Source organism: Adiantum capillus-veneris, chromosome 22 (assembly GCF_014529385.1).
Source record: "Adiantum capillus-veneris isolate H3 chromosome 22, ASM1452938v2, whole genome shotgun sequence".
Taxonomy (NCBI): Eukaryota; Viridiplantae; Streptophyta; class Polypodiopsida; order Polypodiales; family Pteridaceae; genus Adiantum; species Adiantum capillus-veneris.
This window is the reverse complement of record NC_140952.1, coordinates 110292673-110319688: the sequence shown is the minus strand read 5'-3', so window position 1 is coordinate 110319688 and position 27016 is coordinate 110292673. Positions and strand designations below refer to the sequence as shown.

Genomic DNA, 27016 nt, shown 5'->3' with positions numbered 1-27016 from the left:
TTTCTTGTGAAAACTACATGCATTTCGTAGGTAGTAACCATATCTAGTCATCAGGATCAAATTTGGCTAGATACTGAATACTTTCTATGGGATTCTACAACTCATAATGTTGAACCCAGTTTTTTCATGTTTGCTTTATTTAGCACTTCATCTTTGTCCCCAAGATTTCCCTTGGTAAGAGATGTATTATTCTTTTGACATGCTCCATGGATCCTTATGAACCTAAAGGACAATAGGGAACTAAGAAAACATGCATATATTATTTGTATTGAGCGTGGCTATAGAAACTTTGATGATAGGTCTGCAGAATGGTAAAAATTCAACTCTTTTGTACCTATTTCTTTTGGCAAAACAAAAAATAGTGAGTGAGAAGCAATCATATGTTCTTATCACCAACCCACTGAAGTTAACTAGGAATTTATCGCAAGTCCTACAAAAATCCCTAATCTTATTTTTATGCAACAAAACGTAAGAAATGACTGTTTTGATGAAAATGTACTGGTCCATCAACTTTGGAGGCTTGGTGTGACCAAAAGATGAGAAATTTTACAAGTTTCTTATTTTTTCCATGTGTAGTAGGCCTTGAACTATAACCTCATGAAAGGATTTTACAAAATGAGTGGATCTACTATGGTTTTGGAGGTTTTTTTCAAAACCCTGAAAGGACACTTTTATGTCCTGTTAGGTTACCAACCTAGTGTTAAGGTTAGAAAATTAATATAGCTATTTATTTAAGTCAAATTAAACTAATTATAGCTCAAAAAAAGAAGAAAATTAGATAATTAAGTTGGAAAAATATAAAATAATTACTTGAGGTTAAAAATGTCCTTATACTTGTGATAATTATACCATATTTAATTAGTTAGTTTAGGAGATGATAATTGACCAAAAGTCATATTTTTAGCTAAAGATTAATTAAAATAAATAGACTTTGCGCTCAAAAGTTTCTAAGAGAATTACAGTAAATGTAAACTAGTGATATAAATTTGAGGAAATAAAATATTTAAGAAAAAATAAATAGAATAAATATTAAGCTCAAAATAAGCAGATTCCAAGAGTAAAATTCAATGGAGAAATTAGGGAAAATATATAGAAAATTAGGAGATCTTAGAAAATCCTTAAGGAAGCTTTGGAAAATGTTATCATACCTATATAGGCAAATAAGAAATTACTAGGTCAAGAGTTTACCAATTAAGACTACAAATTTAACCTTGATTGGGTTAAGCTTGTATACAAAGGTTAAGTCTAGCTTTTTGATAATTTACCTAATGATTATACGTCCTTTTTTTATAAAGATAAGCAGCTATGGCACCTAAAAGGACCCAAGAAAATCCTACATCTAATGATGAGGGCAGAGCTCCAAAACGAATTAGAGCGTCGCACGACGACGAAGCCGAGCCTAGTAGTAGGCCGACTGATGAGAGTGTACAGGCCCCGATGCTACAACAAATGCCAGATCAGTCCTAGATGGGTCTTTGTTTATAATTAAGTTTAGTTAATTTAAGTTTTTCTCTAATTATTAACATCGTTAAGAGGGAATAAGGAATTAGGAAAAGTAAAATTGACCAAAACGGAAGACTTCTTCACTTGTTTGTAAATTAAGAAGAAAATATTTGGGATAAGGCTGGTTGACTTAGGAAAGAATGATTGGTCATCCTTAACACAGCTTGTCTGAAGACACCTCTCATTCCTTAAAATATTTTCACTTGAGGTGATGAGTAATGATGGCTGGTCAGCCACTGATGAGTCGGTTTTTCCCATGTACGTGGAGTCTATACCTCCTACATGTGTATGTTTGTGGATACTACTTAGGATACCGTTTTTATCCTAGGGGAACCGCCCGATTGTATGGGCAACTAGTATTGGCATATGGGCACCCCGAACTTTTGGGTGATGGGTTTCCACCTTGTTTATAAATAAGGAAGGGTGTTGTTTGTTCACCCATGTATGGGTGTGCTTGAGACAAGTGGAGCACGTGTCAGGATTTTTCAAGATATATTATAAGTGATCGTACCTTTGTCTTTAGTTTAAAGATGTTTGTTTTCTAAAAGACTGTTTTCAATGTTGATTTCAATGACTTGTCTTAATGAATAACTTGATGAGAATTTAGAAAGGAACCCATTATTTTAAGTGTTAAAACACATGTGGTAGTAATTAGGAAACAAAAGGATCATGTGTGAGTGTGGGGTGGTAAGTGGGGATTGACTAAGGTTGTCAATCATGGACGGGTGGACCTAATTAGTCAGGTAATTATCCATCCCCGCACACTAAAAGCATTTAGTAAACTTCTCCAATTGAAAGAGGGGTTCACCAACGATCATGCCCTCACATGTGTTAGGGGGAAAAAAGCGTTGGTTGAGAATACCTTAGCCCAAATTGTTGAAGTTATAGGGCTAAAACATTCTTAGATTTAAATATTGTCCCATTTCCGCTGTGAGTTAGGACTAGGTCTTCTTCTAGGGCTATACATCCAAGCCATTGTTAATGGTAAAGGGCGATTCTTTGGATTTTTCTTGTTTAGAGACACTAACTTTCAATAGGCCTAGAGACCTGTCCCCCATCCCAATCTTGGTCTTGGTGGGTTGGGGATCTCATGTACAATGAGCACTTTGTTCTTATCTTCAATGTTGCCAAGTGTTCATTGTGCATCCATACATCAATGTCTTGAATGGGGTTCTCATTGAAATCATCCATGTTTTGATCTAAAGGAACCAAGTCCCCCACCCACATGATGCTAACCTTGGTGACAATGCCCCAATCCTTCATAGATTTTGGTGGGGCATAAAAATGATCATAAAAGAATATCCCTTTTTTTAGCCAAAGGACTATGTGTTCTCCCTTTGTAAATCTCTTCACCAATGGATCCATGCCAGACATCTAAAATATATATGATACACTCCACTGGCTACCATTCCTTTGTGCTGGGGGGGTGTCATCAATATCTATGTGACTATCACGTGAGTGCAGCAGAAGGGGTTATTAGATTTCATTTTTTCTCACAATTTCACATATAGAAGAGTACCATAAAATGAAACTAGGAAAAAAAGTTACAGACTAAATAGAAAAAGGATGCATTTTATTTGTAGCGCGAGTCAAATGAGGCAGTACATCGAAAGATGCTCAGAGTTAGAGATTCCAATCAAGGAGAGACTAGTCTCATTGTTTTGAGAGGGGCTATTAAACAAAGATTTGCATGCTATTTTGTATAACAAAAAACACATGACTTGAGAAGCATGCAATCTAGATGCTAGTGACTTGAATGATAATTGCACGATCTTGAATGAGGAAAGCAAAGCTAAAGATACAAAGAGAAAGCGAAACACATCCACTGTGCCAACACAAGTATGATCAAATGATGCAACTCCTGCCAATGCGATAGAGGACATGCTTAAACACATGAATGATATGATGATTAACATGCAAAGGATGTTGATGTGAGGCCCAATGTAGGGACCAAATCAAGGACAATCTATAGGACAACAAAGGCAATTAAAGGGTGGTTGGACTGGACAAAATCATACTTCTTGAGAAGCAAGAAACCATTAGAGTGTTTGGAATTGCTCCAAGATCTATGGGCTCAAGAAGTGCATACATTGGCACTATGGCCAATTATATCCTTGCCTCTTCTAGTGAACAACAACAATAATCGTTCCAAGGAGAAGTAGTTGCAGGGTTATAAGAAGCCGGAGTACTTGAAGTGGAGGACCTTGATGTTGGCTCAAGCAGCTAGAACTGATCCTTGTATTGTTCTCCATTTGCTTCCTTGTCTCTTTCTAGTGGAAATCCATTGTAAAAATCTTTCACTTGCAGATGATCTAATGTATGAATCCTTCCTTTTTTGTAAAACTCCTCTGTATAGATGTAGCAATATCAAAATTGTCTAATAGTTTTGTAGTCTCTTGTAACCTTTTTTTGTGCCACACCTGTCTGTAAAACCACTGGAATACTTCAAGCAAGCTATTAGCTTTTTGAGCTCCTCCACCATGTCTAGTGTGTATGAAAAACTTGGTTCTTTCCTGATAGTGAGACTTCTCCATACCTTGAGTAGACTAAATTGACAATCTTCCATATTTCTTTACAAACCAAGGAGTGTGATTGTAGAGAATGTGTTGCAAAAAAAAAAGGATCAATTCTTTAGCAACTTATGCAAGTATTGAAGCAAAATGGTAGAGTCAAAATTCATAATTATTATCATGTAGTATGTAAAGTGCTCTGAACTCCAAGTACTTGTCATAGCTTTCTTGAACCCGTTCAAAGGATTTCTTTAAGTTGGAGAGGTCATTATTCACTAAATGACTTTTATCACAATAAGAAAAGTTTGCATCTAGGGCTTCCCAGCCCTGCTAGGTTAGTACTCGTTTCCTTTCGCCAGTTGCATCTCCCTGTCGAACTGCAGAGCTAACAGACATGCATTGATATACTCTCAATATTCATATCTAGCTCGAGCACTGACGTCCGCCTTGATGCTACTAGCTATTCATCATTCCAGGCATCTTAGTGCAATGAGAAATATTATCTATAGTCTAAGCGATTATATGGTTCTGAAATTAATTAGGTAAGCTTGAGTTAATTGAGAGAGAGAGAGAGAGAGAGAGAGAGAGAGAGAGAGAGAGAGAGATGCTACTAGTCCATGAAGAAGAGAAAGAAAAACTACCAAGCCTTTGACAATGGAAAAAAAAAACCCATTCCATACTTGCTTCCGTGAAAGCTTGCCTAACTTTCATTAAGCTTTGTATACATGAAACCACAAAAAAACATGATTATATTCACAAGCAATCAAAATTTTGGCAGCATAACGGCGTGAAAATTCAAACAAAAAAACTCCCCATTCCATACCTGCATATTACGCATTGTTAATTTAATTAAAGTTCCAAAACTATCATAGACTGCCGATTGTGGTTTTGAAGAATGCATACCTCGTTCTTTGAAAAATTTTCAACTTTAAAATTTGTTGGAAAATCCGAAAACAAAAGAGAGGCCACTTCACTGGTCTTTTCCTCATCAACATGGGCTGAATGAAGAAAATCCAAGATCCTGCATACAATCAAATACATGTATTTCAAACATTCACAATACACACCACACATAGTCCGTCTTTCTTCTCACATGTGTTTACCATTTCTCATCATCGAGAGAAATTTTGTAAACATCTAGCATGTTGCCAATAACGGTCACATCATAATCTATGGAAGGCACTGCATAATCAGAAAATAAAATATTACATCAAGAATTGTTTAGACAAGAAGTGATAGCTAGATATCTATCTTTACAAGCAAGTTTACCTGTGGAGCCTTCAATACCTTTTTTGTTATTTTTGGGAGACTTCTTGGATTTTACAAAATCCAATCGCTTCTTTATAGAGGAGATTGTACTATTGTTTACTCTTTTCAAAGAGGTGGCTTTCTTGGAAGCTGAGCCAATCTCCTCAATACTATTTTCATTTCTTTCAAAAACGTGCTCTAAAGCAAACAAAAATATGTTTCTCACAAACATAGTCTAAATAGTACGAGCACTTTAACAATTTTGTAGTTTTTATAAATGCCAAAAAATAACCTTTATATAAGTTCCCTTCGTCACGTGGGTAGGTGGCTCGAGTGTAAACTAGCCACCAAGGGCAATACTCAATTTCCCAAGCAATCAAACCATAATCTCTCATCCATAGTGGATACATACACTCCTCACAAGAGAGGTCCCTTCAACTTTCAACAACAACAACTGGCAACTCTCCAACAAAGTTTGATCGTAAGCTAAAGAATTAGCCATCTACATAAAATGTAGTTAACTTTATTGAGCTCCTTTACCAAAGTGACTTAATTTATTATACAAACTCTAAGTACAAAAAAGAATAACAACCATAAAGATATCAATTGTATTACCTAAATAACATCACTCTCTCTCGAAGATTCCATAAGCTCTGGAATGTGTTGAGCTTACTCCAAAGCTCCACAAAAGCTTATCAATGTGCTCCTCCCTCAATCGGTGATGAAACCATGCTTCAAAGCCCTCCGACAAATCATTTCTCCCATTTTCCCTTCCCTTTGATCACTCAAGCATTTTGCATTCCTATCCAAAGATTATTACCTCTCCGGTGATATTTTAGAAGCTGCCAAAGAGTGGACCTTGTCTCTTGTAAGGCCCACTTGATTCTTTTCTCTTATCCAATTGAAGTTATATAAGAAAGAGAAGAACCCCTAGCCATTGGCGGGGTTGGCAATGGCCAACATCTATGCTGCATTAGCACGAAATCAAGTCAAATTAATTTTTCAATCCAATAAATCAAATTCAAATGACATGTCAACTTACAATTTTGTAGAAATTCAAACATGAATGGTGAGAAGAGAAAGTGTTTACCGTATAAGCTCTTTCTTTGAATATATTTTCTACTCTTCCTCGAGCAACCAGTTCCTTTTCTGGTAGTGAAATCGAGGGATCATTGATCTCTTGCATCTCTTTGATAAGAGACAAGTCAAAGTCTTCCTTTTGTAGAGCAAGTGAAAAAAAAAGTAAGATTTTACAAAATTATGCCAAGCTTTAGAAATTACATAAAAAGTGTACTTTAAGGCAAAAAAATATACCTTCCATATGAGCATTGCGAATAAAAGAGCAGGAGTGTTGTACCAACTCCCTTTAGATGCCTTCTTCTTGCAAGCAAGCTCTACCTCTATCCATCGAACCCAATCTTGTGGAAAGTCTTTCATAGCAATATCTTTAAAAACAACAAATGAGCCTACTCATTTTGAGAGCGCAAAGCTAGCATAAGCTCCCCCTCTGCACGTCTATCAACATATACAAATTGACACTTGACAGAACAATGTCTCCACTTTATCATTGAAAATTCTACAACAACAAAAAGGAAAATTAGAAAGCATAGAGTAATACAAGACAACTTTACATTAAACAAAAAACAAATCACTTACATGTTTTTATTAAGCGCATCCAAGTTTTCAAGCGGTGATTGCCATCCCAAACAATAAATCTTTTTCCCCTTAAGTCTTCCCACTCAAGGGGAAGGGAATTATCAAAATCATCGCTTATTTCTCGCCAAATAGGCCCCCATTCATCTTTGTCTAAGTCGGAAACATAATGTTGATCATGGCATGGCTTCTTAAATGACACAAGAAATGGAGCTCCAAGCACACTGTATCCAGACATCTCAAACCTTTTCACCAAGCCCTAAAAGTGCCTGGACCCACCGCTCTAATGGCTTCATTTTCCATCAATCTGCAGAGAGGAATGCGAGGAGGTTCCCCACCTCTCTTTACAATAAAATCCTCTACAATCTCCTCCAATATTCGACCATGAACATCCTTTCCAAACACTGTTGGATGATCGGTAGGTTTAGCAACAATTGTTGTTGCTTCAGACATGCTTTGGGCCACCAATTCACCTTGTGTAGCATGAATATCTATGAGCTCCTCTTCTTCATGCACATCACTCAATATATCCTCTTCTTCATGCACATCACACAAAATATCCTCCATGTGACGGACATTGGAAGAAGCAATGGAAGATCGTGCATTGGCCCTATGCCCTATAGTGCTAGACCTTAATGTGTATCCTACTCCTAAAAGCAATAAACAATAAGAACACAACTAGTTTAGTGAGTATGTGGAGACAAATAAAAAGAACAAAAATAGCTTAATGTAGTTGAATTTACTTTGAGAGATATCTATCCTGCCACTTTTAGATGGTGTACGAACCATAATCTATCAACCATAAACAACAAAAATCTTCTTAGCAATGACTTTACAAATATAAACTTCAAAATTTTGGCAGCATAACGGCGTAAAATGCAAATTTAAAAAAAAGATCCCATTCTCAACTTGATCACGGCAAGGAAAAATACAAATCCACTTTGAGATTTGTATAGCTCTGCTCTACAAGTACTACAACGAGTTGTGCAATATGAAAATGCATCATTGTAAGTGTTACTGTAAGTGTGTGTATGCAAGATTGTTAATATAAGTGGGTGTGTGTATGCATGATTGTGTGTGTCGCATGGTGTCTTGTATGCAAGTGTGTTGATGTGTGTGAATGCAACTGTGTATGTGTGTATGTGTGTATGTATGGATGTATGTCAATGTATGTGTGTGTATGCAAGTGTAATGTGTGTGTATGAAAGTGTAATGTGTGTGTGTGTATGCATGATTTTGTGTGTGTTTGTGCTATGTGTGCAAGTGTGTTGATGTGTGTGAATGCAAGTGCGTATATGTGTGTGTGTGATTGTTACTAAGTGTGTGTGTGTGTGTGTGTGTATGCAAGTGTAATGTGTGTGTGTATGAATGAGTGTCACTGTGTGTGTGCATGTGTGTGTGTGTATGTTTACCTGCGCTCGCCCGATCCACCGGAGGAGGTCCAATAGGAGCTCTTATTGGACCTCCTCCGGTGGATCGGGCGAGCGCAGGTAAACACACACACACACACTCACTCACACACACATACACACACGTGAGTAGAAAACGTGCACACACACACACACACACACACACACTCACACACACTCACATGATACCTTCTCTTCTTCTACTCCTCCTTCTTCACAGCAAAACTCCACTTTCACTTAACGCCACTTTCACTTCACTCCACTTTCATCTAAATTAAAATGTGACACACACACACACACAACACACACACACACACACACACACACACAATAAAAATAATACATTGTGTATTTACACAAACACACAGTCATATATATATATACACACACACACACACACACACACACAGATATACACAAAATGGATGCATATATATAATTTTACTAAAAAAATACTACGTTTTTTACACACACACACACACACTCATATATATGATTGTATGTGTTTGTGTGTAAAAAACGTAGCATTTTTTTAGTTAAGTTACACACACACACACACACACACACACGATGGTGAGAATTAGCGATTAGGCAGAAAAACTATTTGCAAAAAGCTATCAGGAACAAAAACAAGGTGCACAATCATATACACACACACACACACACAAGAAACAAAATGTAAAACATAGCAATTTTTTTAATTAAGTTATACACACACACACACACATACACACACAAATGGTGAAAATTAGGTGCACAATCATACATACATACATATATATATATATATAATATATATATAATATATATATATATATATATATATATATATATATACACACACACACACACACACATACACACACACACACACACACACACACACTCAAAAGATAGAGACAATTATATATATAAAAATTAAAAAAATTGCTACTTTGTTTACACACACCCACAAAATCATACACACACACACACACACACACACACAGTCATGTATATAACTTAACTAAAAAAAATTATATACACCACACACACACACCCACAAAATCATGTATACACACACACACACACACACACACACACACACACACACACACACACACACACACACACACACACACACACACAAGATGGAGGCATATATATAACATAACTAAAAAAATGCTACGTTTTTTTATACAAAGTCATATATACACACACACACACACACACAAAAAAGATGGAGGTCAGTCATATATATATATATATATATATATATTATATATATATACACACAAAAAAAAAAATTCTACGTTGTTTTTATACACACACACACACACACACACACACACACACACACAATCATATATATTAGACTGCATTAAATGCAGTCCTTGAACCACCATTTAGAAATTAAATGGCCCAGCAAATTTGATGACATATTCCACTGCTACGTATAGTTTGGATGCACATACATTCACAACCGTCATATATTAAATGGCGTACTAGCCAGTTTAAATGCACTTCTTCAATTATGATTTTCATTATTCTTTGAGCCATCACAAGATCTTATGCAACTCTCTTTTCGTCTACCTACCAATCTTTCACTTTCATTAACCTTCACTTCATCTTTAATTTTCATTAACCTTCAACACCTTCACTTAATCCACCACAGTTTTCTTGCATCTCCACCCTGTAATCTTTTGCTTGAGAGAATATGTCCAACATGAAAGTGACAATAACTTGGAAGGTTGGTGGTCAGATAGTCAACCACGACATTCAGTTGAAGGGAAACTCATTGTTGCTTAGTGCTTACTATTTGCAGAGTTTGTTGCCTCCATCTTGTCATTTTCAATCACTATCTGCTCTTATTGAAGTGATTGTGGCCTAACAACCGTCTTATTGCAATCACAATGGGATATTGAAGGTCATAAGCATTTCTTAATAGATGGATCTTTGTCGAGCTTGTTTGAGCTGCTTCATTCAAACACATTTATACAGGTATCTGACAGTGAGAAAGAAAATGATAAAGAGATATCTGAAGATGTTTTAAGCATTGTGCATCTTGAAAGTAGCGATGATGATATAGGACAGCTCAAAACTCAGTCAATCGTCATTTGGATTCAACAAAATCCAGGGGCAAAAAAGTTAAATGATCTGTTAACATTATGTGGAGCTCCTTTGAACTTCCACAACGTTATGATGGAAATTTGTGCTTTGAGTTGCCTGCGATTCAAGATAAAACAAAACAAATGTCAGGGATGGAACAACACTTTGATGGTCACTTGTGGAGTCGCCCATCTGTTACAACCATGGCAATAGCATGTACAATTCGTCTAAGCCCACTGTTTGGGATGCATGCAGTGCAATTATTCAACATGTCCTCATTATATTAAAGAACAAGAATTTAATAGTAGAGATTTTCATGGATATTTGCACCGACAGGTCAAGAAGGACTACCTTGCAATGGAAGAGAAAACAACAATAACTTGTCATTATTGTCAGAAGGTTGTTACTTGTGTTGCTGTTTGTCCCTGCAAAATCTATTATGGTTTGCCTAAAGATGGTACAATGCTGCGACTGGCAATACATGTTGGTAAACATTGTTAAATGTTAAGGCAGGAACCTCTAGGGCTGCTATTTCAAGAGTGCGGAAACTGGTAGGTACAATACTAAAAATTGAAAAGGGTGGCCCAAGAAAAATTCAAATGTTGGTGGCTCAACAACTTGTGCTCCACTCCTTGATTGGTGAGGAAGCTGAAGTTACATCCGATGTACAATTCAATGATTTTTTGGAAGAAATGATGACACTTGTTCAAACCAAAGGGTAAGAGAAACTCAGTTTTGTTCCTCGAATTTGTTAATTTTTTAACTATTATGGATTTAACTTTCTTGTGATGAATCATGTAGGTTTTCTTCAATTGTTTCAAAGGAGAGGAAGAGTCAAGGTGTTTTTATTAGGGATGGATATGATAATATTTTATTGCTTCAAAAAGAGTGCATGTTTCCTTTTTTCCATGGGAGTAGATTTCCTGGACAGGGTGAAGAGGATGACAAGTGCTTCCTATTTAAAATGTCCACTAATGGACCAGGTTCTGGGATTGATGTAGTAAATCGGATGAAAAGAACTGAAACTAGTGACTTAAGAAATCCGTGGGTACATTTTGATTTTACTCATACAATAGATGGATGGGCAACAATGCCATGCTCAATTTATGATCCAAGGTAATCTTTAAATATTTAAATATCTCATATTTTTTAATCATTAAATAAAAGAAGATGTGTGAAGATGTTTATGTTGAATATCTTGCAACATACGATCAGTGTAAATAATTGCTAAATTTGAAACTAAAGAGGAGGATGCAAAGACCCAAGTTATTTTTTGGGAGAACCTTAATTCAACAATGGAAAAGTACGGACATGGTACAACTGACTTTGTAGGTTTTATGTCTGATGAGGCTGGTGCAAATTGGAATGCTATTCGAACAGTCTTCAATGGTGGGCCAGATAATATCATGGAGGGATGTGAATGGTCATGCCTATTTCATTAGAAGCAGAGTCTCCACAAATATGCTAAAAAGTGGATACCTCAACATCTAACAAGTCAACACATTGATATGTGTGAGCTTGTAAGACCATTGTGCTTGCATCTCAAAAGGCACTTTCAATTCAAAAATGGTGGAGACAACATCTATTTACAGAGAGCATCACAAGAGTGAGCAGATGGTTTAAATGGTGGGAGCAACGAATTTCACACTTGGGGAGGAATTGGAACAGATGTAAGTACCTTTATGATAATTTATATTTTTAGCAAAATTTATAAACTTTGCATACATGAAATTTATAAATTTTAATTCATGCTTGTTTCAATTTCATAGGCTGGTCTAAGTCCGTGGGAGCGGGCACAAATTCCCAATGTTAATTTATCAAAAAGTGTACATGCCAGTTGGTTAGCGGATGAAGGTGGAAAGAGAAAAATATCCTTGTATGATGCGTGTGTAACAAATGTTATAAACTCATATATTCAATGTGCAAAGAGTTTGGGATATACTACTGGGCGTTATATAGGAACGGGTCCCACAATGGAGACCTTGCTTTCTCGAGTTGAATCTCAACAAACTCCAACTCCAAACAACGTGGCCCATCTATTACACGAGGCTGTTGTAGGGACTCCAATGTATGCGCATCCAATTTTGCAATGCAAAAAGAGGGGTAAAACATGAATAAGTAGCTCCGGTTGGCCGGAATATATCATGGAATCTAAGCAACGAAACCATCGTGGTCGACCCAAAAAAATGAGGTTTGATACCCAAGGACCAGGTATTTCTAACATTCACTGCAAATTAGTGATAGTGATGATGATATTGGATCTCAAAAAGAAACAACCACACCTTTGTCATCTCAAACAATGTGTTTGAGAGTGATGTGCCACGCACTCAGTGGGCCCTCAGGAGAATGCCCATTCAAAGTCAAAGAAATTTTTTTGGAATAGTAGGGAGAAAAAATTGTGACAATATCTTGCATAGTCGCACAGTTGGTCTTGTTGCTCCATGTATATGGTTCGAAAGAATGTTTAAGGGTAAAACAATTGAGCAATGGTTATGGTTTTGTAATTATGATATTTTGCATACTCGATCAATCAAAAGACAAGTCAAAGATTTACCTCCTACTTCGAATGTTTGGCCAGTAGCAAGAGGGACACATATCTCTACACAGGAACTTGCAGCGCTGCATCAGAGTGGATTTAGGACAGAGAATTCAATGGTAAATCCACAACCTCTGACTGGCGACTGCGAAGAAGGTGGTGGCAGCTCAAGGAAGAAAAAGTGGAGGCATGGAATCTCTAAAGAGGCCATGAAGAAATTGGAAGCATGTAATAGTACGACAGTTATATTTTTGGATGAAGTGAAAAGGTCTCAAGAGCATGTAGTTTTCCGAGTTCTCACTGAAAATAGTTATGAGATTCATATAAAAGAGAGTCCAGCATGCACGTGTCCGGATTTTCAAAAGCGAGAGAATACCAACAAATCCTTTTTGGCATGCAAACATATGTACTATGTGTACACAAAAGTGCTCGGACTTGAACCTAAGGAGCACATGATTATTCATCAGCCACACCTCTCATCAATGGACATTGCCTTTATTCTTGGACAACCAAGGAGAATTTCTCCCTCCATTTGATTACAGCTGGTTTGGTATGCATCTTTCACTAAACTAGAATATTGTTCTATGATATTAAAGTGTTTTTTTTCATTTATTTTTGTTTATTTCACTTGTGATTATTTATCTTGAAAAAACATTGTTTATGCAGCACACGATTTCAAATTTCAAGCAAAAGACATGAGCAACTTGCAAGCTATTTGGGAGAAAATTACTTGCCTCTTAGAGTGACCATTACATTTATGGCGACTATTCCTTTTTTGTACTCTAATTTTAGTCTTATCCTATGGTAGTTTAGCGAATGTACTTACATCCTCAAACTTACGTTGTTTCAAAAGCTCAAGCTTGGGAAAAATAGTATTGTCTCTATTTGGCATGATTTTTGACTTTATCGCATTTACATATGCTGTGGATTATTTAACTCTGAAAATAGTATTGTCTCTATTTGGCATCATTTTTTACTTTATCGCATGTATATAGGTTGTGGATTATTTGACTCTGATGACATATGCTGCGAATATATTTGACTCTAATGGCATGAGTTGTGGAATTGAAGCTGATCTCTTTAAATAGCTGATTCCAGTGTTAGAGTTTATAGCTACCGGTGATTCATTAGTCAATCAGTAGAACATGGAAGAAAAGATAGAAACTGAGCTAGAACAGTTACATGAATTGGAATACATCTGATGAGAAATAGACAAACTGAATGACTGGAATTAGTGTTCAGATTCAGTTCAGATTCAGATTTAGATTCAGATTCAGATTCAGAAGGAATGGATACAAATCATATCTGGATGGAGTATACTCGACTATTGTATTAGGAATTACAGAGTAAAAGTACAAGTGGGGATAATGTAGCTTAGGAACAGCTTTAGGACTACAACCACACACTAAGAGTAGGAAGTCAAAAGATAAAACATCCCAAAAGTACAACCAACAATTGCCAACCCGATTACAATGTAATGGGTCCTATTTATAGCCTCTTGGAGTTACTTTGATAACTGTCATGGTAATTACTGAATAATTCGCTGCTCGGCTTTCTAGGAGCTGGTTCCCACCTAGTGAAACTGCCTCTGCCAGTGAGATTGCCTCCGCCATCTACAACTTGTGAAATGGTGATTCTTTTGGTTCACATTTTCACGTCGTTATGCCCTCTCGGTCTCTCTCTCTCTCTCTCTCTCTCTCTCTCTCTCTCTCTCTCTCTCTGCGTAGTGATATACAACTCTAGAATTTTACTTTCTCTCTATAAAGATTTTAGAAGAGAAGTAACTCTCTCTCTCAAGGATTTATGATCTCTTCTTCTAATGGTAACACGCATAATTACTAACTCTCTAGAATTTATACTTTCTCTCTCCGTCAACCACACATATATGGAGTTTTATGATGATTGAAAATTACATTAAATAGATACTTTATGCTATGACACATGTTTGGTTAAAAAAACTCTAAAGATTGCTCAAATTGTCAAAAAACCTTGAAATGAAAAACTCTCAAATTTTATGCAGGCATTGCATCAGTTGTGAGAAGGATTGGCCAGTTTTCTGTGCTTGTCTAGAGCCAGCTCAGCGCCTGCCTTTCGATTTAGGCTCGACATTGATGTTTCATAGGAGTGAGAGAGCTCAGGTAATTGAACATCCGAAGCAGGTGACAAAGCAACTTCATCCGCTGGAGCCACCTTTCCCGACACCACTCAGCAGTCAGGGTGGGGTAGTAGCAGCTCCGTATACTACTTTCACGGCCCCAGTTTTGGCATGGCGTGCAACTAGACCATCTCCCAGTGCATTCATTGCCTCCACATATGAGGCCCCGCACGGAGTTGATCCATTGCCTCTTTCACTACCTACACCCCCCCCCCCCCCCCCCCCCCCCCACCCCCCACCCCCACATATGATTCGTACCCTCTGCCATTTGCCCCACCATTTGGTGCACTACCCCGTTTGGCACGACCTTTGTTTCCTCCCAGAGCATATGGCCCCCCACCGCCCTTCTTTCATCCACCTCATCCATGATGTATCCCCCCCCATATGTATTTACTTTTGATGCAATGGAACACATAGATTTGGGGTTTGCTATATGAAATAGACCATAATTGTGTGTAAGGAACTCCTGTTTGTCTTATCAATAGTGTATTGAATGCATCCATGGTGGTTTTTGTTTGAATGTAAGTTGGCTGTGAACCGACAATCAAATTTTGGTTGAAGAGAGAGAGAGAGAGAGAGAGAGAGAGAGAGAGAGAGAGAGAGAGAGAGAGAGAGAGATGAGTAGATTATCCCTTCTTTTGGGAATCCGCTCGCCCGATTCTTAAAAAGCGCTCGCCAGAAATTGCTCGCCCAAAAATTGCGCCCGTCCTTTATCTTCCGGAGAATCCTACAGGTAGATTTGATATTATATTTATTATTGGGAAGATTCCTCCCCTTATGCCAAGGTTGGAACTCTCATGTCCCGTTAACCCTTTAAAAGGTGTTGCGCAAGGTTCGATCTCACATGCACTGCTTCATTGCGTATGAGACTCCTATTGTAACCAACCCAGCATCGGGCTGATATTGCCAACATAGGAAAATCTCACATATTAGAATAAAAAACATCATCCCTGTACGATCGACCTTGCCTTCCCTGCGCGCAACAATTGGGTCTGGCACGAGCGCCTCCTGCCTCGTACCTTCTTGGTCTGCTGCCTCTAGCCTCGCAGATGCCTCACATCAACCGTCGTGCACCGTCGCGAACTGTCTTGCTCTTCGCTGCCACATGCATCAACTGAGATTCATATTTTTTAAACATTTTTCCCTAGCCGGTACCCCTACTTGTTTTTCTACATTAGGTTGGAGCCTTGTCCATTTGATAGGTGACCACTATTCATGTGTGACATGGACCTTTGCATGTGAGTGAGGGCCAATTCAGATTGCACAGAGGCATCATGTAGGCTAGCAAGTATTACACACCAAGCACGTTCACATAGTGTGAGGAAAGCACACAAAGAGAAAATTGACATAGCTCTTTCTATGAATCATGCTTGGGTTGTGGTTAGGTGCTTCCTCAAAGATGTCTTGGGTTCTACGCTAAGTATGTTGGTTGTAATAAAGTGCCTAGAACATGTTAGAAGTGCTTCATTCCTGCTTCCCAGAAGGGGGAAGGGGGGTTCGAGGACTCAAAGATATGTATCTCTTCGTTTGAAAAGATCATTTTGTGCCAATATGTATTATGAATGACACCCCCCGCCCCCCCCCCCCCCCCCCCCCCCCCCCCCCCCCGCAACACACACACACACACACACACACACAAACTATATCTTACACGTGCAATTGGGGGGGGTGGGGGAGGGATGGGATCTACACTGGGATGATTGAGCACCATAGATCCTAGGCAAAGTAGACTCGGGAAAAATGTAAACTCCACTACCCGAGCTTTCTTTGCCCCCTTGCCGCTCCTCCCACTTGAATCCACAAGTTACAACCCAAGGGATGAGGTTGAGAACCAAATCGATCGCACATGCCGTTTTTGGAATCTTCATCAACTTTTCTCGTGTGCAAACGTAGGCCTAATGCAATAGCCCATTCTTCCATGGAGTGAGAGAGTGCAAAGTGCCGCGGTCGGTAGAGTGGGGCCATGACGATAACCACTCTCAGCTCGCCACGTAATAGAAGTAGAGTCTAGAAGGTTTTTGTTGATCTCTTTGTGATGATCGTGCAATGTTAAAACCCTTCGATCACGCTCTCTCTCTCTCTCTCTCTCTCTCTCTCTCTCTCACACACACACACACACAAACACATGCATTCTCATGCAGACTCTCTTTCGGAGTCGCTTTGCCCTTTCCCCCAATTTATATTCAGACATCAACACGATGGAGCTCGAAAGGCTGCAAAACCTTCAGTAGCAGAGCAGATCATCTCCATGTAAGTCATTTCTCTGCTCTGCTCTCATGTCTGCTTCTTCGAACATTTTTGAAGTTTTGTTTTCGAGTTTTCTGTTGTTCACCTCTGTGCTGATGATGGTGGGGTTGTATATGGGGAGATGCAAAGACTTTGGTTACCTTTGCGGCGTCAGTGACTTTGCATCAGTCATCCTTGTGGCCCTATCGAGTCATGCTGTTCCCTATGACCATGATTACATGCACTCGTCTGCAGCTTAGTAAAGGTAGAACTCTTGTGGAAGAGGCCGCCGCATCCTTGTATTAAACAGAAGGCAATACCTTGCTCTCAAAAAGATCGCATAGGGTACCTGCAGAATCGTTCCATTCAACTTGTGGAAAGGGTACGTGCAGAAATGCAGGCTAAACGCCGACGATGCGTTCATTCTTTTACCTGTGTTTGCATGGAAGGTACCTTGAAAGAGCAGGCCCTCTTGTTGGTTGTCAAGGCTCAGAATTGGAACCCTTTTTTGATAACCTCGCTGGCGCAGGTATGTCGGTGGTTCCGAGATCTTGCAAAGCGCCTTTGGAAAGAGTTCTGCTTATCAAGGGCCCATAGGATGGTCTCAGATTTGCGAGCAACAGCGCGGGGCATAGTGGAAGAGGAGTGGAATGCTATTGGCAAGCTTATGATTTATTGTGCTGGGTGTCACGAGTCTCAGCATGTGTGTTCAAAAACCGTGCCGGGTCATTTTGTTCGAATTTCGAGGTTTTCAAAGACTTCTGGACTCAGCTTTCTTCTCCCTGAATGCAGAGCTGATGTACTTTACATTAGTGACCCTTGTGAGCACCTTGGCAAGAATGGGGAGGATGATATTGGCCTGTTTAGAGGTGTTTTCAAATCCTTTTCATCCTCAAAAACATTAAAATTGCTAGTTGGACTGTCTGTGAAGTTTGAACCGAACAAGATTTGCCCTTATTGCTATACTTCTGTATGGAGTTTGTTGAATGCAAATATGATACCAAAGAGCTCCCATAGAAGGTTGGGTGCGCATAGAGATGTCGAGTATTTTGTGTGTGTAAATGGCCATTTGTATGGTCGCTGCTCACTCTTACACCTTTCAGATGATGAAGTTTCATCTGAGGAAGATTAGGGTATTGCGTTGAAGGAACGGATTTTTTTTGTATTCTTTCAAATTCAAATTTGTCATTAGTTGGCTTTGCTATCTTCATTATGCTCCTGCTAATGCAAAACTAAGTTTATTCAAAGCAACTCTTTATCATATTTTTGAACAGCTTCATCAGGTACAATCTGAAACATTTATATCTGCGGGGAGTTGTGTGTGTGTAGCCATGTTCTGTCAATTCAAGGGAAGTAACAAACTGCTTTAGAAATCTTGTAAATCTACTTCTTTCGTTCTTTCTGCATGTCTAATGTAATGGACAGTTGGAAATCACATTGAGAAAAATGTCTGCAAACACAATAAACCTATATTTACCATTACAGTGTAGTCCCATATTGCACATAGGCCCATCAGTAGGGAACAATACAAGCCTTGAATGTGCAAGACACGGATGGAAGGGATTACAAGACTTCTTGTTTGATGATTAACATGGATAGACCTTGGAATTTAACGCCTTAAGATGTCTTCCCCATGTGCCCCCTAAAATCACCTGTGGAGGACCTTCCAAATTGGAAAGTATGACCACACTACAAAGGTTGCACATTTTATGGTGTATTCCAGGTAGAGGGTTTCTTAGAGAGCTCCCTGTAATCCTTTCAATTTTGGAGGCTCTCCAAATAACGTGCTCCATGTGCTTGCTGTGCGCATTGTCACCCCTCTCAAGGACACACACCTCCGTAAGGTTTGGTTTAGATTATATAACTAGCTATAGCTATGAAAGCTCGCTTTTGGAGGGTGGTTGAAGCACCCTCTTTCGAAGTTTAGAGCTTTTTCAATATATGAATTTGGAGAGCAGTGTGTGGGGCTGCCATCTTACGGTTGGAGTTAGAGGACTTATGTCTTAACCTCTTCGCAAGGACGTATTGTATCTTCTATCTAACCTTCGACAAGTCGTTTCTCTCAAGCTTTCGAATTTTGAGAGGGCCTTCAAATACACGGTGTATGGGGGAGCCGGTGCATGAGTAATTGTCCACCATGAATGGTGGCACTTAACTCGTTTAGGTGGCCGTTGAGGTTGTGTATCCATTTTTAGCCATTTTGGCCAATTCATTAGCTGGGTGCCCAATTGTCATACTATTATATCTTCATTCTTCTAGTGTCCTCAATAGGGTATCCCCTCGATTTATAGGTGGTAGTAATGCGTAATTGATCCTTTGCTTTTTTATTTATGCCATTTCTTACTTAAATGGGAGTAACTGTTCAGTGTTATGTCTCTTCCCCCTATGCTTGTCTTTTTGCCATTGTGAACTCTTCTTCGTGGTGTAGGTAGAAAGCTCAGCACTAATGCTAGGGAGAAACCTAGATTTAGTGTAACCCTACCTACAAATTTTGAAATTTACCTCGTCGGACCAAATTTGTATTAACAAGATCCATTTGATGTTAATGTACTTTGTTAAACCTATTATTCTCAACTTTACCAATAGGTTGATCTTCATGAGGTTGTAATACTGGGGTTTGCTGAGAAAGGCAAACGAAACTTGGTGTGAGCCCAAGAGAGGCTTGTATGGTTTGAAGAAATCACCAAGGAAATCTTGATGCATCCATGAAGTTTGAAGGCTACAAATACAGCAAATGTGATGTCTCTACATTAGGAGTACATTAGGAGGTGCAATTTCATGGCCACCTTGTTTGCAAAATTGTACATTCTATGTTATCATGTTGTAGTATAGTAGTGGTACACTTAAGACTGGCGGGGTACCTTTTTTCCCTCTTTAGGAGCCCCCCCCCCCCCCCCCCCCCCAAAAAAAAAAAAAAAGCCTTTCCTTCCTTGCTACAAGCCTCATCTTTGTATTGGCACATTAAGTAATACTACTTTGTGTGGTGTGCTCTTGAGCTTCTCCTTCATCTTTGTGTGTGCACTCCGATAGCTGTATTTTCAGTAATTGGTATTGAAGCAAGCTTGAACATCCATGGTAGCATTGCTAGCAACACTCCTGCTCATATTCTTTGATTGAGGCGATGTTAACCGACAAGTCACACAGTGGAGTCAACACTAGGCGAATAGGAAGCTTGGGGGTCGCCCAACGCTCCCTATCGCTTGGTGTTGACCTTGGGGTTAAGTCATTACAAGAGGCAGTTGAGTCAATATTAAACGAATAGGAAGCTTGGGGATTGCCCAAAGCGCCCTATCGTTTGGTGTTGACCTTGGTGTCGAAGACATGACATGCGACAATGAAGTCAACACTCGACGAATATGAGGCTTGGGGACTACCCAACGCCGCCTATCGCTTGGTACTGACCTTGGCAAATAGGCGTTGGTCCACGGACATTACATTGTTTCGAGTCAGGGATCGGGCTTGCCGATCCAATAGGAAAAGGGTAAGAGTGATCGTCGATGAGAGACGCACTCTAACTCGAACATTCAAGGGTTAGTTGGTTAAACATGGGCGCCTAAGTGTGAATGGACGAGCTCATATAAAAGTCACCTAAATTTAAAAATCATTTATTATCTCATTTGTGTAATTGAAAAGTGCTCTTGTTCCATCTCCATCTTCTTCTTCATCTCCTTGTGTGTGTGTGTGTGTGTGTGTGTGTGTGAGAGAGAGAGAGAGAGAGAGAGAGAGAGAGAGAGAGAGAAAGCGCATTACGACGTCACGGTGGCGGCGAGGCGGTTGAGCACGGCACAATGGTAGCTCCCTCTTCTTCGCGGCGAGGGATCTTCCACGAAGGCGAGCGTAGGGCGGTGAGTGACACATCCTTGATCTCTTGAGGTTGCTAAATTAGTCTGTGTGAGGTTTCCTCCTCGTCTCACCTTGACGGAACTGGAGGACACTTGACGGTCGCTAGATCCTATGCGGAAGCAAACAAAAAAATTTGGCTAAGAAGAAAACCACTGGATGGTCTCTCATCACTTAGTGAATCGAGTCCAAGCCACCAGTGAAAGAAATATAGCTCTGCCCACAGGGGAAGCATAACTTAACTACCGGTCCTAATCTCATCTTTCAGGAGGAGAAGGAACCTCGGTGCCTTTTTTCCCGTATCTTTCACAGGCACGTACACCAAGTTCCTACTGCTCTGGCGTAATAAGATATCTAATTTTGTACTCTATCACACAGGGCAGAGTTCTCGATTGATCGGGACCACCCGTCTCGTAGGCTTTGGCACACCAAGCCAAGTCCCCACTTTCCACCCCGCACTCACACAGAGTCTATGTGGCCTAATTACTAACACATTGTTGTTCAACACTTACGATTCCTTCTTTATATTTCCTCGGCACAAGTTCCTTAAGACAATCCCTTCAATCAAGAAAAATCGGCACAAAAACATATCTTTCCTAAGAAGTAGTACTCAACAAACAATACTTCATTAAAAATTCCAATGTCCTAGAGTCGTGAGGACCTCCAGCGAGTGTTAACTTCACCCGTTGTCAACTGGACGCCCATACAACTAGTCCATGATCACCCAATTTTTGGAGTAACTCTCCAGATAAAATCATGTATCCACCGCATCAAAAGCAAGCCATGGATATATCCACCGCATAAAAAGCAAGTCGTGGATTTAGCTCCTGTGATAACTTCGCGAGCTACCGCCGTGTGATCAATAGGGGGTTCAGACTAAGTCGACATTGTAATAATGAATGAAATTTGGTTGAGATAGTTTTTCCTAACAACCATTCTTTCCTACCTCAAAACAATCTTTTTATATGGTACTGAAGCAATGGCAAAAATGGAATTTGTCATTCCTAGTATGAGACTGGAAATAGAGCATGGGTAAGGCTTTAATCAGAATTTGAAACAACGGTTGGATGAGTTGTTGCAGCTAGATGAAACTAGGCTGAGATACATGCTAGAACAAGAAGTAGTCCAACAACGGAGGAAATATTGGCATGTCAGTAGAATCAAGGTAAGAGAGTTTCAGAGGGGATATTTAGTACTCTTATATCATTCTAAAGTGGGACCTAAGAAGCCAAACATTATGATATCTTGGTGGGGACCCTATGAGGTGGATTGGGTATTCTTCAATGAGACAGTAAGACTCAGAGATTTGCCACGTTTACTACTACCTAGAGTCTACAATGGGGCCAAAATAAAACTCTACTATTCCAGAATAGAAGAACTTGTAGCTGAACTAGTATCAGAGGCTGGAGAGGAGCCTCTTGATTTATTCTTTCTCAGGCTAGTACTTGTATCCTATAGTAGTAGATAAGTCGCTCAACCAATACTTCAACCAGATTTTAGATGCTCAACCAGTCAAGACCCAGATGCATGCACCAAAAAATCCAATATTGACAAATGGTTATGTGGGAAAAATGAATGAACAAAGCTTAGAAAGAATCTTGTCAATAATGATGAATCTGGAGGATGACTCATCTTCTCAGATCTCGAGAGATTCCAGATGCTTTATGTCAAAGCAAGATAGATGGTTGCAAACTAGTAGTGCCACATGAAAGGGGGAGGGGAGGAGGCCGTAACCCTATTCCCCTTGAGACCCCAAATGAGATTTTGCTATAAAATATATACGATTCTTATTGAGGACCACATTGATCATATGGGTTCATTCCCTTGTGCTAGGTGGCGGCTCCAAGTTCCTTGCCCTGTTTAAGGGATTTTTAAAATAAAACTCCATTTCTAAAAATCATTTTTACTGTCACTTTGAACTTGCTCTTGTTTTTTTCTCTAATGTGAGATAGCCATTTTGTAAAGCCATACCAAAAGTACCCATTGCCAGAGTCAAATACCCTAAACCTTGCCGTATATTGGCAGCCCAAAAGCCATAACGGATGAGCCTTAAAACAAAGAAAAATCACTTGGTACCGCATCTCCCTTGCCAATTGTCAACTTCAAACTTTAATACCTCGATATTCATAGCTCCATTTGACAAGCTATCACTTTCTTCTATCATCTAATGCTTCATATTATATTTGAAACCCTAGCAAGCTTGAAAAACAATTGATGATACACTTACTGAGGCAGTCAAAATGGTGACTAGACCTCGACAAAAATTTTGATTGCTTATATCTTGGCCATTTAAACTCCAATTGTTGATCCAAAAAGATTGACATGCTTCATAAAGTGAGCACTTCAACCTTATCAACTCACATATGCTCTAACCATCATGCATCACATTTCTAATCCAGTGAGAATTTGCAAATCATCTTTCTCTTCAAATTGTCATAACATGAACTACACACCTCCGATTGACTGGCCGTTTGGATAAGCATGTAGAGCACTTTGAGGACCACCTTTTTCACTCCATTTTTTTCACTTTAAGCTCTTCATTCAACAACGTAATCCCAGTAGTAGCTTTACGAGTAATGCAATATTCGCATAATGCTGTTTGAAGCTTTGTATCCCAGTGATGTGGCTCCTTTTGCACAATTTTAGTGAGAATGGTCTTGATTGTTTTGTTGTTTCTCTTTGACTGACCATTACATTTGGGATAATATGGCGTTGATTTTTTGTGTTTTATTCAGAATAGCTCCCTCAAAATTTCCATCGTATCATTGATGAAATGAATGCCTTGATATAACCCTATCTCAATAGGATAGCCATATCGACATATAATATTCTCAAAGATAAACACAACAATAGATTTGGCTATATTTTTTGGTAGTGCCTTAGCCTCTATCCACTTACTGGCATAGCAAGTAGCCATAATGATATATCAATTCTTTCTGGGAGTTACCTACTTGAATGGTCCCATGCAATCCAAGTCCCATTTCATAAAGATTCCCACTGGCTATACTATCGTTAGAGGTGTCATATCTTTTGTTCTAGGTCTTCCCATTCTCTGGCAAATACCATAAGTCCCATGAAATCCATGCCCCATTTCATAAAGATTCTCAGTGTCTATACTCGTGTTATATCTTCTGTTGTAGGTCTTCCCATTCTCTAGCAAATATCATAAGTCTTGCAGAAAGCTCTCACACCCTCCATCATTGTTTTCCACCATAATTTTACTTGAAGAAGTTTCTTATAAATGATGTCAGCTGAGAAATGGCCTCCTGCATCTCCATTATGAGCTTCGGTGATGATTTGCATTTTGCCCTTCATAGGCACACATCGAGAAAGTGTGCCATCGAAGACTAACCCATACAGTGCTCCAACAATGATAGTGAACTTGAGACTCTTGATAATTAGTGCCTTCTTCTTACTTTTTGACTAGAGATTTTCCCAACTGAAGAAAATCATACACCTCTTGCCATTCTGGGTCAGATTCTTCTCCAATTATGCTTTGAAATAATTTAGCATCTACTAGTTCGTCTCTAAAAGATGTTTGCGAATAGCCTTCAGTGCTTTTGGAAAGAAAAGCAGCTTCGCAATGTGTTTTTCTTGCGTCGTGGAAAATCTTGAATTCAAATTCTATTAAAAACATCATCCTCCTGATCAACCTTCCTTGTATTAACCTTCCTTGTATAATTACTTTATTGATTAGAAATAGTAAAGCCTGATGATCAACATAGAAGTGAAATAGCATACCCAATAAATAATGTCTGAATTTTGTGGCATTGAATACCATTCCCAGTGCCTCTCTTTGTGTAGTTGAATAGCCTTGTTCAACTGTATTGAACCTTTGCTTGGCAAAGTAGACTAGATAGTATGTCTTCCCATCATGGTGAACCAAAATAGCCTCCATTGTTATACCAAAGCATCCATCTGTACATGAAATATAACATCCCAGCTAGGCTGGCAAAGAGCTGGCATGCTAATTGCATCTTTCAGGCACTAAAAACTTTGTTCACATTCCTTAGTCCAAATGAACTTGTTCCTTTTCTTTGTTAATTCATATAGGCATACCGCCTTGGCTGCAAACATATGAACAAAGTTGCGATAAAAATTAATGTACCCCAGAAATGAACTCACTTTGGAGGCTGTGGTAGGGGCTCTTGCTTGCTGTATATTCTTATTTTTATCTTCAATCATCTCAATGCAATTTCTTGAGAAAATATGGCCCAATAGCTGACCCTTTCAGGCCATAAAAACAAATTTGAGTGGATATAAACAGATCCTCTTCTCCTTGCACTTCTCAAAGACCATTTATAAAAACAAAAAATTGCATTTCTTCAATGGAAAAGGCAGTAAAGTCATCCACAAAGATGGCCAGAAACTTATGCACAAAATTTACTGAAAATTTCTATTATGCATCTCTAAAAAGTTATTCGACCATTGCAAAGTCCAAATGACATACCAAATACATAAATGCTTCCCATTCAGTGATCAATGTTGTTTTGGCCATGTATTCTAGTGAACTCTTTAGCTGATTGTAGTCATTGTAGCCATCCATGAAGCTATACATTTTGTGGCCTACAATCTCATCTAGCATCATATCTATGAATGATATGGAAAACGATCTTTAATAGTTTGGGCATTCAACTTCCTGTAATTCACACATACTGTGAATTTGTCATTCTTTTTTGGAACAAACATTATGGGAAATAACCAATCATTACTTGCAACTTTTGTAATGAACCTAGCCTTGAGAAGGTTGTCAACTAATATTTTAGCATAATTAGGGTTCATTATGTACCTTTGTAATATGACTAGTCTAGCATCTGACTTTAGTGGTTTGCGATTGTGGCAAACTTTTGGATCAACTCCTTTCAAGTATGTGTGTTCCCATGCAAATACATTAGTATGAGGGTCGAGGTTTTGTCATTTCAGCGATTTGTTTAGACATCTCTTCTATCTTCCTGGTCCATAACCCTTTCTTTTTTCTTTTCCTCTTCTCTTCTAGTTCACTCTCAGATGGACTGGAGTTGAAACGCAACCCCGAAATTTCCTCAGTCATCAAAAGACTCGCTGTCACTAGTTTGTCTTATTTTATGGCTCTTTTCCTTCTTGGCTTGTTGCTCCAGTCTTATTGCACGCTGCACTTAGTTGGCGCTAGTGGTTCCTGCTCTCTCCATTTCTTGCTTCTCATTTGCTTCTTAGAGGTAGGCTCTTGAAGTTTCCTTGTTAATTCCTTGATTTTTCTACTGACTGACAATTTCCCTTGCCTGATTTTGTCAAGTTCACACAAAATGTCTGCATCCCCTCTGTTGTCATAATATTCTAGCTTGAAGGCCTTGACCAACTTGCTGTAAGATATCAGTCGGCATGTTGAGTCTGAGAAAAGTATTCTCCCTTCTCATCCTCATGAATATGTTTCAATTTAGCATATCGCTTGTATATGGACATCATGATCATCTCTTTTCCCATCTTTGAATATGGAAAAATAAATCTTTTTGTTGGAATGATCATTGATTTTATTGGCTCTGGTTCTATGAATTGGCTTCCTATATGTGGTCTTCTTTTTGTAATAATCTGTGGCTACCTCCCAATCTTTTGTTTTTGTTTCAAAAAATGTGTCTTTTGTTGTCTTCTTGGACTACTTATGCAAAGATCGGTGACTTATTTTGCTTCTATCACTTTTATAAGTGTGCTTATGACCTTGTTGAGGCCCATGAGACTTACTTCTTTGTTCAACCCGTTTAGCTTTCCTACGCCTCGCATGACTAGAATGCTGAGAATCCCTTGACTCTTTAGTAATAAACTGTCCTAGGTCAACATCTATTTCATTACCACGGTGGTGATCAGTATCAGAGTC

The 27016-nt window shown here is 38.9% G+C and overlaps 1 protein-coding gene across 1 annotated transcript; it reads left to right on the top strand.

Annotated features, from left to right (window-relative positions):
• Positions 1–17358: 17358 nt before the first annotated feature.
• Positions 17359–18538, top strand: LOC147430010 (EID1-like F-box protein 2). The gene has a single exon (XM_086496204.1). The coding sequence runs from the start codon at positions 17723–17725 to the stop codon at positions 18458–18460; it is 738 nt and encodes a 245-aa protein (XP_086352330.1). The 5' UTR covers positions 17359–17722; the 3' UTR covers positions 18461–18538.
• Positions 18539–27016: the final 8478 nt, after the last annotated feature.

What these genes read in the sequence shown, in the direction of transcription:
- LOC147430010 (XM_086496204.1), top strand. Translation starts at nt 17,723, where the DNA reads ATGCAGGCTAAACGCCGACGATGCGTTCATTCTTTTACCTGTGTTTGC.